The sequence below is a fragment of the Osmerus mordax genome, chromosome 15 (assembly GCF_038355195.1).
Source record: "Osmerus mordax isolate fOsmMor3 chromosome 15, fOsmMor3.pri, whole genome shotgun sequence".
In the NCBI taxonomy this organism is placed as follows: Eukaryota; Metazoa; Chordata; class Actinopteri; order Osmeriformes; family Osmeridae; genus Osmerus; species Osmerus mordax.
This window is the reverse complement of record NC_090064.1, coordinates 1652034-1664975: the sequence shown is the minus strand read 5'-3', so window position 1 is coordinate 1664975 and position 12942 is coordinate 1652034. Positions and strand designations below refer to the sequence as shown.

At 43.0% G+C, this 12942-nt stretch overlaps 1 protein-coding gene across 12 annotated transcripts in view; it reads left to right on the top strand.

Moving 5' to 3' along the window:
- The window catches only part of unm_hu7910 (un-named hu7910), a 36660-nt gene that overhangs the window by 9277 nt on the left and 14441 nt on the right, over positions 1-12942 (top strand). For 3 of the 12 annotated variants that reach the window (XM_067251708.1, XM_067251707.1, XM_067251706.1), the window contains exons 2-8: positions 1214-1375; positions 2666-2710; positions 5018-5086; positions 8255-8299; positions 8415-8453; positions 9021-9092; positions 9536-12427. In XM_067251708.1, coding sequence (XP_067107809.1) covers positions 1214-1375; positions 2666-2710; positions 5018-5086; positions 8255-8299; positions 8415-8453; positions 9021-9092; positions 9536-11550 — 2447 coding nt within the window. In that variant the 3' untranslated portion in view covers positions 11551-12427. Of the gene's footprint in view, positions 1-1213; positions 1376-2665; positions 2711-5017; positions 5087-8254; positions 8300-8414; positions 8454-9017; positions 9093-9535; positions 12428-12942 lie in introns of those variants that run through there. The other 9 variants (XM_067251715.1, XM_067251716.1, XM_067251713.1 and 6 more) reach the window with 7 other exon arrangements.

The window sequence follows — 12942 nt, the reverse complement described above, 5'->3', positions numbered from 1 at the left end:
AACTTCGGTAGGCTATCCTCAGTATTTGCAAGCTGGCCAGTGCAAGTACAGTAACATGGCATTTTATTTTGTTTGAGTTTAAACTTGTCCAGTGGGGCAGATACATTTCTCTGCCCTACAAAAAAAATCCACTTGTCCCAGACAATCATGTTGTTAGCTGTAGTTCAGATAAGTAGACTAGTACTACCGGTAAACTTAACTAGATCTAGAAAGAATACATCATGCTAGCTATGGGCTAGCTATGGGCTAACTTGCCAGTGCCACCTAGAAATCCCCCCAAGATCATCCCTAATTAAATATTTTCCCCGAAGTTGTAAACACATTTCCATCTAGATGTCCCTTGTTTTGATGGTACTAGCAGAGACCATATTAGACATTCTCTGGTACTAGCCTAGTGTTTATTTCTAATCGATTTCAATGGTCTCTAAGCGGGCTTTGGTCGGTCGTCTCCCCAACGTGACGTCATGCAATGCATTGTGGGGGAAAGAAGAATCATTGCAAAAAGTAGCTACTTTTTCGTATTATATTCCGTTTTGTGACACCCAACAACATCAAATACAGTGGATAACAGTTTAAATGTTATTACCAACAAGCAAATAGCGCAAATTCGTTGGAAAAATTTACCTGCCATATGGCCTTTTAAATATTCAACTATTTACCCCGAGGACAAACACCACACACTATAGGAGCAAAACGGTTCAATGTAGGATTTTTTTCCTAATGTTTGTGGTCTCTCACATTTAGAAAATCTCAAAAAGATTTTTCAAATCTTTTAGTGTGTACCCAGCATAACCTAGCTAAAGCATAGTCTATGAGCTAAAGATAGATTATTTGGCTGTCCACCAAGTTGTGAAATCTTGCCTGCATTATGAAGTAGCCTAGCCTAAAACATTTTGCCAAGGCAGTTGAGAAGTTTTGCGTTAAATAGATAGCTGACTTGTTAGATATGAGTGAACAGACGTAAGTAAAGACAGTAACACCATGTAAAATAATTGTGTATTCATTGAAATAGCTTTTAATATCATTTGGGCTGAGGGGATTTTACACACTGTTGTTGTGGCGGTATAAAGCATGCTTACTTGTGTCCTATGTAACATAATGTGTAGCGTTCTGTGTTGCCTGTGTAACATCCCGTGTAGCTTCCTGTGTTGTCTATGTATTGTCCTATGAAACATCATGTCTGGCCTATGTAACATTCTGTGTTGCTCCCCAGAGGTGAAGCAAGTGCCAGTGGAGAGTAACAATGGCAGGAAGCCAGAGAGAGGAGGCCCCAGGAACTCTGTGTTCACCTGGTTTATGGTGCTAGCTCTGCTGGGGGTGTGGAGTTCTGTGGCCATGGTCTGGTTTGGCCTGGTGGACTACGACTCTGTCATAGGTGAGACACTTAATCTTTGAGAAGCATGCAATTGTGACACACAAACTCAGGCATGCAAGAAAGCCAGTGTACACGCCACAGGTGTCTTCGCCTCACACGTCAGTATGGCTTCCTCCCTTGCTTGACCACACCAAGTTGAGACAGAAGCCCAACACTGCAGTGTTTCCCATACATTGGTTTATTTGTGGCGGCCCGCCACAATAACAAATTGACTGCCACAAAGGTATTTACTTATTTTTGTGTTTTGTTTTTTATGTTTATCATGCCAAACAAAGTATTTAATTGTAGAGTTGCACACAGTGCATTGATGTGCTCAGCCCCTTTTTGCCTACGTTCCGTTCTCTCCTGTTTTTTTTTTTTTTTTACACACTTAAAACTAGGGTTGGGTATCGTTTGAATTTTATCGATTCTGATTCTGATTATCGTTTCCGCGTCTTATCGGTTCCTAATTTTCATTCAAAAAAAGTTAAAAAAGGAGGACAAATATTTAGCCAACCAAACATATGTATTCTGAACATTCAGAATGCCCAGCAAAGGAAGCAAAATGCCACAATCCATGTTTCTTTCTCCGAAGTTTACAAACGGTTAGTAGGCGTATCATAATTCTCTGCACAAATGTATCCAAAACTGATACATTCAAGTTAAATATAATAATATTCATAGGTAAATAGGAAGTCAGGTGGCTGAGCGGTTAGGGAATCGGGCTAGTAATCTAAAGGTTGCCAGTTTGATTCCTGGCCGTGCAAAATGACGTTGTGTCCTTGGGCAAGGCACTTCAACCTACTTGCTTTGGGGGAATGTCCCTGTACTTACTGTAAGTCGCTCTGGATAAGAGTGTCTGCTAAATGACTAAATGTAATGTAAATGTAAATAAATTCGGCAAATATAACAATATGAGTCCAATGTAATGTTTATATAACGTTAAGCTCAAAAAACGATTTTGTGCTCAAATTAATGCAAAAACAACGTGCGTGCTCGCATTATTTGTTGAAGTCCCTATCTATACTTGCATCTAACCGATACTAGGACATAGGTTTGGGGTGAGCCCCTAATTTTTACAACATCTGGCTCCGCCCCCGCATACCGCCACAAATATAATCACATTCTGTGGGAAACTGCACTGATAAACAGGATGTTGTAATAAGCTATGCACATTGATATCAATCAGTTTGATCTGGGTGTAAGCTTGAATGTGCATGAAGTGCTGACATGAAAATATATTTTTTCTGTGAGTGTCGGATGTCCATAACCTTTGAATACCGTGTTTTTGTGTGTTAACTTGGCATGCAGCCAGGGCAAGACAGTTCAGAGGGAACTTCTCTGAGGTTCTACAAGGTAGGAGTCCCAGCTCACATGTGGAAAGATGCCAAACTTTCTCCACGGAAGCAAAACTGTCTACGAGTGTGAAACTATGGCTGTGTCAAAATCGGGCCAAAATGTTGGCCTATCAGCACGATACTTGTTGAGTAGCCAATCAGAATGCTGCTCACCAACCCAGTCTCATACTTCCTTGATCTATGACACTGGTTTACGCTTCTATTTCGCGTGCCATATATACGCCAAATCCCTGTTTTGTGGGCAGTTTATACGCAAATTCCTCCCATTCATTTCCATAAACAGAAAATGTGTCTATATCACAAATGATAGTTGTCTCGAGTTATACAGTTAAATCAGAATAAATAAAATTAAAATCTCCATAATTTATCCTGTCTATCCTGTTAAATATCCCGCCCTGTTAGGAAGGTGTGCCCCGACTCCGTGATATGACGACATGCTCATGACGCACTAGGTCTCAGAGTCTTCTGCATGAACCAGCGCCTGATTCTTGCCAGCTATGGAAGTGCAGCGGGCTGGCAGATATCCTGAGTGGGCAATTATGGGAATACATTATGGAGATTTTTATTTTATTTATTCTGATTTAACTCTCTATATCTCGAGACAACTATCATCTCAATATTACACGTCAATATTGATTAGTGATCTTCGTAAAATCCGAGTCTGGATGATGACGTAAAATGATAAGAGTTGATGAATTTCTGCGTGTGATATAGACGTATTTTCTGTTGATAGAAATGAATGGGAGGAATTTGCGAATTTGATTCCTTATCGATTCTCCCCTCTACAGCCAACTAGGTCTGTGCGTCCTGCACCCCCACACACACACACACACACACTCGTTCTAAACGAATTTCTCAAACTGGCTTTAACTGGCTCTGAAATGAGCTAATACCTACCACCTCTAGGCCTCTTCAGGCCTTTGTTTTCAAAACTAAATCTAGTCGGAGATAGAAACTTTCAGTTTCCTTGTGTTCAAGCTTCTATTACTCAACACCAGTAGGACTTAAAGGGGTCCTAACAACAGGATAAATAAGTGTCACCTTTCGAAAGAGACCATTTACATGCATGTACTCCAAATGGTTCAACAACAGCTTTCAATGTACTTTGGGTATGTTGTTTAGGGGTTTTCAGGCACATTTAACAGGACTATTAAAAGGTTAAACGATTAAAATGCTAAGTTTAATAATGGATTAAGAATCGATATGCTCAGTTTAATAATGGGACACGCGAACGTTTGCTGATAACACACACCCCCCGATAACGTGATCAATAAGATCAATACTAATGGGAGACGAATGCTAGAGCTAAAATGTATGCTTCAAACGACGGGACAGAAGATAACTTGATCGACTACACACAATAAAGGCAAATTGCTTCACACAGTAACAAGTGGTTGTGATCACTTTAGAGCAGTTTAGCTCTACCTTAGTAGTTAGAGATGAAGCGCGAACGTTAGCTACGCTGCTGCAAGCATCGAACAGATGACGTTCCAGTAACTTCATTCCATGCTGTGTGTTCAATTGCTTTTTCATATTTGTTTTATTTCCTCCCTTCGACGAAATAGACTTTTTTACAAGCGTTACAAGTGGCGTTGTTGTCATTTTGTCGTGTGAAATACAACCAATCTTTAGAACTCTTCTGCCTAGTTGCCATGTTTGCTGCAGTCTGAATAAACTATAAAAATTGGCACAGAGAATCGGCACAGAGAATCGTTAACAGAATCGTTAAAGAATTTGGCTGATGATTCCAAGGAATCGATTCACTGGGAACCGGTTCTAAATAAGAACCGGTTCTCGATACCCATCCCTAGTCATAGATACACAGAAGTATGAGACTGGGTTGGTGAGCAGCATTCTGATTGGCTACTCAACAAGCATCGTGCTGATAGGCCAACATTTTGGCCCGATTTTGACACGGCCATAGTTTCGCACTCGTAGACATAGTTTTGCATCCGCAGAAAATGTTTCGCATCCGCAGAGAATGTTTTGCTTTTGTAAAAAGGTTTTGCATCCGTAGAAATACATTAGCATCCGTAAAAAGTGTTGTATTATGCGAAATATTTTTGACCAACACTTTTTTTACGGATACAAAACTATTTCTGTGGATGCAAATCTTTTTCTACGGATACAGAACAATTTCTACGGATGCAAAATATTATTGACCCTAATTTGACTCCATAAGGAACTCTCCAGCTGATGCTGTTTCTAACATCACCGCCACGCCATCCAGTCCTTCTCCTGCTCAAACTGCATGACAGACTGAGGGGCCGGGACCAAGCTGCTAACAAGCCCCTGTCTCTTTCAGGTAAACTGTGGGCGTACGACGCAGACGGAGATGGGGACTTTGACGTTGAGGACGCCAAAGTTCTCCTCGGCAAGTCAATCTGTTCTAGAAGCTACTTCTCTGTGGCATCATGAAGCATGCCTGTCCTGGTTTACAGCTGGCTCAGGAGCAGTGGCCTAACTTAGCCAGCTGTGGCATAGTTAAAAAGCCACAGTTTTGCTAGTGCTACTTAATAGGGTTTTCCAGTCATGAAATGTTTTGCTTTTAATTTTGCCTAGCTTTAATGAGCTTTTATCAGAATCAGAATGGGATTTATTCGCCATGAAAGTTTGCACACACAAGGAATTTGCTTTGGCAGGTTTATTGTGCATACAATAAACATTTAGGGACCTAGAATTTAAATATGTGGACTATCTATATTAAGGGTACATAAACTAGCAGTACTTAGTGGAATTAGAATTAAATAAAATATACAATTAACCATGGTTGCTCATGGTTCTAGAGTTGGCGACCTTGACGCAGCATGCCACTTTACTCCACATCACTGACATCACTGACATTGCCCATAATGTCTGGTAGCACCACCCTCCACTATTAACCTTGTTAACTGATCACCCAATCAAACACCAGGGCACATTGCTGTCACACACAAGGGGCCATATTTAAACGATCTGAAACGCAAGTATCAAACGCGAAACACAAGTAACTTTGTGGGCGGAACTCGGGCGCTGTTGCTATTATACCAGCGGGATAAATGACTCTTGTGCCCGACGCAAATCTAAAATGTGTTGGTCTGAAGTAGCTACATCACTCGTAGGTGTGGTTTGGGTGTAACGTGCTATAAACCAATCAGAGCGTCATCTCACATTCCCTTTAAAATCAGGCGCGCTTGTTCCATGGCGGATTGCTATTATAATGGCGGATTTGCCAGGCGCATGCCAGGAGCGGTTCACAGCCGAGGAGACCGTCGTTCTCATCAGGGCCGTAAAAGACAGAGAAGTGACATGTGGATGGGATGGGAGAAACCCCTCCTTATGTGTCTTGCCACTATTGGTCAAACAGGTTTGATCCGTCATTACTGCAATTAGCCTGAATAATTTGGGTAAATGTGTACGCTAGATGTATGCTTTTTTTCACATCTTCATGGACACAACAATGATTTCCCTCGTGTGGTAATATTGTGGTAATATTTTGCCTTGTAATTATGTATGGTTTGCAAAAATGGGAACTGCTCTCATCTAAACGTCTGTGTAGATGAAGTGTATGCACGTTGTGCACACGCTACATTATGTCCAAGCATGCGCCCTTAAAATAGCATCTGAATAACGCGGCACTGACTTTAGACTACGTTTTTCCTGGTCTGTGGCGGAATTGTTTTCTGAAACTGCAAAATAGCACCAGGGAACATTTGCGCCGGAACACGCTTCCTCTATTTGCTGAACCGCCGCCGGGAGCGCAAATTCATTCCCTAATTTACAGATTAACAGATCATTACCTTTAATTTACAGTGCGTCTGTGGAGGGAAAAGTCCGCTGTGAGTCGGGTGCAAATAGGAATGATACATGCGTCGGTGTATAAAGTCAATTGTGCTGGGTGCCCTAGGTCTCAAAAGGAGAGCTGGAGGGTCTGTTGGAAGGTTTGGGGTCAGGTCTGTCAGAATCTGAAAGTGGTTGAAAATTCTCCTACTAAACTGAATCCTGTTATTTTTTGCTATTTTTTCTGGCTGTTTTTCAACTTACACAAGCTTCTCTCTCCTCCTACGCCCGCTCTCTTCATTTCTGTCCCTCCTTTCCTCCCATCTTTTCCCACTTTTTTTCTCCAAATAACTCCTTCCCTCCTGTTCTCTCTTGTCAGGCCTGGCCAGAGAGGGCTCCTCTGGTGACAGCGCTGAGTCACTAGAGGAAGTGCTTGATATTTTAGCGGAAGAGGGTTCCGATTGGTTTTATGGCTTCTTCACATTTCTGTTTGACGTGGTGACATCGCCGGTAGAGAAGGGAGAAGAAGAGGAAAGGGAGGAGGCGGCAGAGGTGGGCGGTACGTCTCAGGATGACCCGGGGCTTACTGGGGTCATCCTGGACCTTCAGAACCAATAGCAGAGCAGGACTTCCGAATCCGAACCAGTAGTAGAGCAGGACAAAAGACTGAACCAATGGCATGGCTCCAGAGCCTTGAGGCCACCAATGAGGATTGGAGCAGGATGTTGAGGAGGAGACTGGTCTTGTCATGGAGGATATGTGTGTAATGTCATTCCTGCCTCCGCTGCACCTTGCTGCTGTGATATGTGTGTGCCCTGGTATAGAATGGAGCCTGGACCTTACTCACACAAGACTCGTGGGACACTTTGGTCATATTCTGCAAGACTATAATAGCATGATGCATTATAGGAAATTTAGTTCCATACATCTGTGTCTGTATGTCTTGTATAACACTGTATTATAATGTACTCATTTCATTTAGCAGATGCGTTGCAACCACATTTACAAATTATTACTAATCTGTCAGATTGTCACATAGCGCTGTGATTAAACCTGTGATGGAATCTCACATTTCAGCCATTTCAGTAGCAGGTTTCTAGTGAGTAGATGTTAGTGTATTTAGGTTGCAGGTTGCTGGCCCCCAGACCTGTGAGTTGGGAACCTCTGCTGTGTGTGATCCCATTAACAGCAATATGGCCTCTTCCCTGCTCCCCCTGTCTCTGCTGCTCTGCATCCCGCATCACTGGTGGCACTAAAAAAGTCTTACTCTGTGGATGTGCACGTCAGCAGCCTTCATTCTGAATCCTACTAATAAAGCAAGTCACCAACGGGGTAGAATTTCTACACTTTTTGTTCCCATAGTCCCAAACAGCGCACAATAGCAGTCCTTAAGTGTTAGGCTGAGCTCAGAGTGCTGTCATTGTGATGACCAACGTGACCTAGTGAACTAGACATTGAGAGGGCATCATGGTGAATGTTTGACTAATGACACAGAGCAGCATGTTTATGTCTGTCTGGAACTGTCACTAACGTCAGGCTTCAACGGCAGAGTACAATACTGATCGCCTGGGCACTTAAAGCTGACTCTGTTTATGTATAGACCTAGTTATTACTGTTCTTATTACTATTGTTGTAGCAGCTTAATGTTAGCCCAGTGCTAGGCTCCTTGCTAACTAGGATGTAAGTTTGTTGTCCTAATGCTAGGCTACATGCTAACTTGTAAGTATGTTAGCCCAATAATGATAATGGCTACATGCTAACTATAGTATTTCTGTCTTATCAGATGAGAAAAAGCATCTTACCGCCAAACGAGAGAAGCTGGAGAAAGGTACTGAGTGTGGACTAACCTTAGTAAAGGACGTGCTCTGTTGTTAGAAAAGCTTCCAGTCTAGTCCAATGTGTCTGTGTCTAATATCTGGGCATTTTTCTCTTTAAATGATCAGAAGACAAGATTGCTGTTAAGAAAAAAGTAAAAAATAAAGGTATAATTGGCCATATTTTCCAGCATGAACGTTCTGTCCCTTTTTTAATAAAGTCACGTGTGTTTATGTTTGTGTTTATTGAGGTGGTCTGGGGTTGGAAACGTCATGTATGTTGGATCCAGGACTTGCATGTGATGAGCATGACACCCCAGACAGAGCCTGATCCTGACCATGTTCTCTGGGTGTAACATGTTTTCCGATTTCTCTGGGTGTAAGAAAAGCTGGGAGAGATTCCCAGACATACAGGGTTTGTGTTGCTCTTTCAGGCATCTGGTTTTGTGGGGATGTAGTGTGATGTGGTAATAGGCCCAGCCATGTAGGATGGTGGCTTCACATCCTAACAACCCTGTGTCTCATCCAGACCACAAAACACAGCTCAGGCTGGAGGTTGCTAATTTGCTTGACACTGTGTCAGAAGGATGTGGGTTTCAAACCCAGGTCCCACATAAGAAAAACATGGAGAGGTTCGCTAAGCCAAAGCCTCCTGTGTGTGAGTGGTGGTACTGACCGTACTAACTTTACCCCTCACCAGAAGCTGTGTTACAACACTGTTCTTCCTCCTAGCAGATCAGGGCCCTGGAGAAGTTGTTTCTATAAAGAACAAATCCAAAGGTACTGGGATTTTTTACCTGTGTGGAGGTATGTGGTAGGAATGCCTGAAAGAGTGACAGTATGACATATAATAGGACTGACCAGGCTTGTGTGTGGTTTCTAGCTATGTGAATCCCACAGGGAGAGTTCATAGAACCACCCCTGTCCTTACAAGGGCTGGTGTCCTCACTAGATCTCATGGTCATGATGTCACATCTTATTGACCTCTCCTATGTGTGCCCCTGGTCCAGTTTGTGGCTCTGCTGCTGTGTGAGATAACCAAACTGAACCTGAGTGGTCTCATGCATGGACAGAATGTAGTTATGGATGATTGTCTGTTTGCTATCTGAATGCTGCTGTTCAGGTTAGATGCTAGCTGAAGGACGGCTCAGTTGGAAGCTGGAGTATCGTTTTGCAGAAGCATGTGGGCATGTCGATGGCGTACTGCAGTGGCGTGCAAGTCACATGTTAAATCCAGCCTCCGCCCCCAGGGCTTACTGCACCAGAGCTACCCACCAAGCACCTGGGCAGGAAGCTGAAGGCCGCCCTGAAGGAGCAGCTCAGGATGATCCACGAGAAGATTGAAGCTAAGAAGATAGCCAACATGGCCCTGGCGGAGGTGAGGAAGGTGATGGCCAGGGAGGAGGAGAAAAGGCAGCTGGCCCTGGAGGCTGAGGAGAAAAGGCTGGAGCAGAAGAGGCTGGAGGCTGCACTGAAGGCCCAGGAGGCCAAGCTTAGAGATGAAAAGGAGCAGCAGGAGAGAAGAGAGAAAGAGAAGCTCAAAAAAGAGACACTGGAGAAGGAGAGACTAGAGAAGAAGGCAGAGAAGGAGAGACTGGAGAAGGAGAGACTAGAGAAGGAGAAGGCAGAGAAGGAAAGACAAGAGAAGGATAGACTAGAGAAGACAGAGAAGGAGAGACTACAGAAGGAGAGACTAGAGAAGGAGAAGGCAGAGAAAGAAAGACAAGAGAAGGAGAGACTAGCAAAAGAGAAGGATGAGAAAGAAAGACAAGAAAAGGAGAGACTGAAAAAGGAGAGACTAGCAAAAGAGCAGGCAGAAAAAGAGAGACTGGAGAAGAACGCCGAGAAGGAGAGACTGGAGAAGGAGAGACTAGAGAAGGCAGAGAAGGAAAGACAAGAGAAGGATAGACTAGAGAAGAAGACAAAGGAGAGACTGGAGAAGGAGAGACTAGAGGAGAGACTAGAGAAGGAGAAGGCAGAGAAAGAAAGACAAGAGGAGAGACTAGCAAAAGAGAAAGATGAGAAAGAAAGACAAGAAAAGGAGAGACTGAAAAAGGAGAGACTAGCAAAAGAGCAGGCAGAAAAAGAGAGACTGGAGATTGAGAGACTGGAGAAAGAGAGACTGGAGAAGGAGAAACAAGAGAAAGAGAGACTAGAGAAGGAGAGACTAGCAAAAGAGCAGGCAGAAAAAGAGAGACTGGAGATTGAGAGACTGGAGAAGGAGAAACAAGAGAAAGAGAGACTAGAGAAGGAGAGACTAGCAAAAGAGAAGGCAGAGAAGGAAAGACTGGAGAAGGCCGAGAAGGAGAGACTGCAGAAGGAGACACTAGCAAAGGTGAAGGCAGAGAAGGAGAGACTGGAGAAGGAGAAGGCTGAGAAGGAGAGACAAGAGAAGAAAGCGGAGAAAGAGAGACTAGCAAAGGAAAAGGCAGAGGAGAGACTAGAGAATGAGAAACTAGCAAAGGTGAAGGCAGAGAATGAGAGACTTGAGAACGAGAAACTAGCAAAGGTGAAGGCAGAGAAGGAGAAACTGGAGGAGACACTGGCAAGAGAAAAGGCAGAGAAAGAAAGACTAGAGAAAGAGCGAGCGGCCAAGCAAAACTTGGAGAGAGAGAAGGGCATCAATGAAGAAAAGGAACAATTGGGGAGAAACCAATTAGAAAAAGAAAAGTTAAAGAAAGAAAAAGAGCGTTTAGAGAAAGAGAGGGAGCGCCTGGAGAAAGAGAGCTTGGCCAAAGAGCAAGCAGCAAAAGAGAGAGTAGCCAAAGAGAGAGCATTTAAGGAAAAAGAGGAGAGGGAGAGAGTCGCTAAGGAGAAGGCTGTGAAAGAGAGACTGGAGAAAGAACGGGCTGCTAAAGAAGGGGCAGAAAAAGAGAGAGCAGCCATAGAGAAAGAAAGGATGGAGAGAGAGCGGATGGTAAAGGAGATGGTAAAGGTGCAGGCAGAACAGCAGACTAAGGAGAAGACTGGAAAGGAGGCCACTAGCAAAGAAAAGGCAGAGGAGAAAATGGTGGAGGTGGAAAAAGTAGTGAGAGAGGAGAGGAAGATGAAGCCGGAGGAGAAGCAGAATGAAGAGGATCCTCAGAAGAAGCCTAAAGGAACACATGCTAAGAGGTCTGGGGGAGGGGGGGAGGAGGAGGAAGAGGAGAGGTCCAACAAGGATGGAGGAGATAGTGGGCCCACTAAGGAGAGACGTCTAGGTGAGGGTGTGTCCGTGCGAGACCTCCTCAAACCTCAGAAAAACACCAAGGCCAATAAGAAATGACACCTCTGGACCAGGGTGACGATGTGACAAATGGTGCTAAACTCTGAACTATTGATTGGTCTTTCCAGCATCCGTCTGGCCAAGTATTAGCTAAGAGACATGTCAGTTCTGGGTTGTTTCCTAGTCATCATGTCCTGGTGTGTGTGTGGCTGGGAGGAGCACATCTGGTTCAGGAAGCTCCCTCCAGTCCCTTGTGTCTGGCAGAGCAGATGGAAGTGCATGATTTAGTCAGATTGAAAATATTATATTAAAAGCTTGTTTGTGTTAGTGATAAAAAAGAGACTTGATATCAGATAATATCTAATAATATCTAGTTAATCTGCAAGGATTCATGAACATTTAAGGGATGTTCCCTCAGAATGTGGAAAGTATTGTTTAACCCTTGTGTTATCTTCGGGTCATTCTGACCCATCAGCCGTGTGACCCACCGTCGTATTGCGACAAATTTACCTCATACAAAAACAAAGTGAAGCATTTTCTTTTAACCGTTGGTTACAAATAGAAAATTATTTTTATTTGTTTTTGTATTGGGTAAAACTGGGTAAACACAACGATGGTTCGTTATGAACCTTTGGGTCATGTGACCCGAAGGCAGCACAAGGGTTAAAGCCAGTTATCAAACTCAGATCATCTCACATGCTTTTCATGTCTTGTTGATCATTATTTATTTTTTGGTATCACCTTTTTAAATGAAAATTGTTGTATTGTCAGATGTTAAGAACTTTATCTGAAACACTGAAGGCTATTGCCAGACTGCAGCATCTTCAATTTGAATCCACTAGGCAGAGCTACCACCAACTGTAAACCAGTATAACTCATGCTGCTGTTGTTTTTTTGTGACTGCATCTTAATTTCTAGTAAACATTTAGATCAACTAGCTCACTGTCTCCTTTTTCTCCTTCCTGATCAACGCCAAGACACAAATGTGTACTCTACTATAATCTGTATTTTTCTACACTCTAATCTGTACTCTACTGCACTCTATTCTGTACTCTACTATACAATCATCTGTTTTCTTCTACACTCAATACTTCACTGTAATCTGTTCTCTACTACACTATAACCTGTACTCTAGTGTGCGATAATCTTTACTCAACAACACTATAACCTGTACTCTACTACTCAATATAATCTGTCCTCTACTACACTATAATCTGTACTCTACTGCGATAATCTGTACTCAACAACACTATAATCTGTACTCTACTGCGATAATCTGTACTCAACAACACTATAATCTGTACTCTACTGCTCTCTATAATCTTTCCTCTACTTCACTATAACCTGTACTTTACTACTCTCTATAATATGTCCTCTACTACACTATAATCTGTCCTGTACTGCACTATAATATAGGGCTGCAACAACGAATCGATTAAAATCGATTATTAA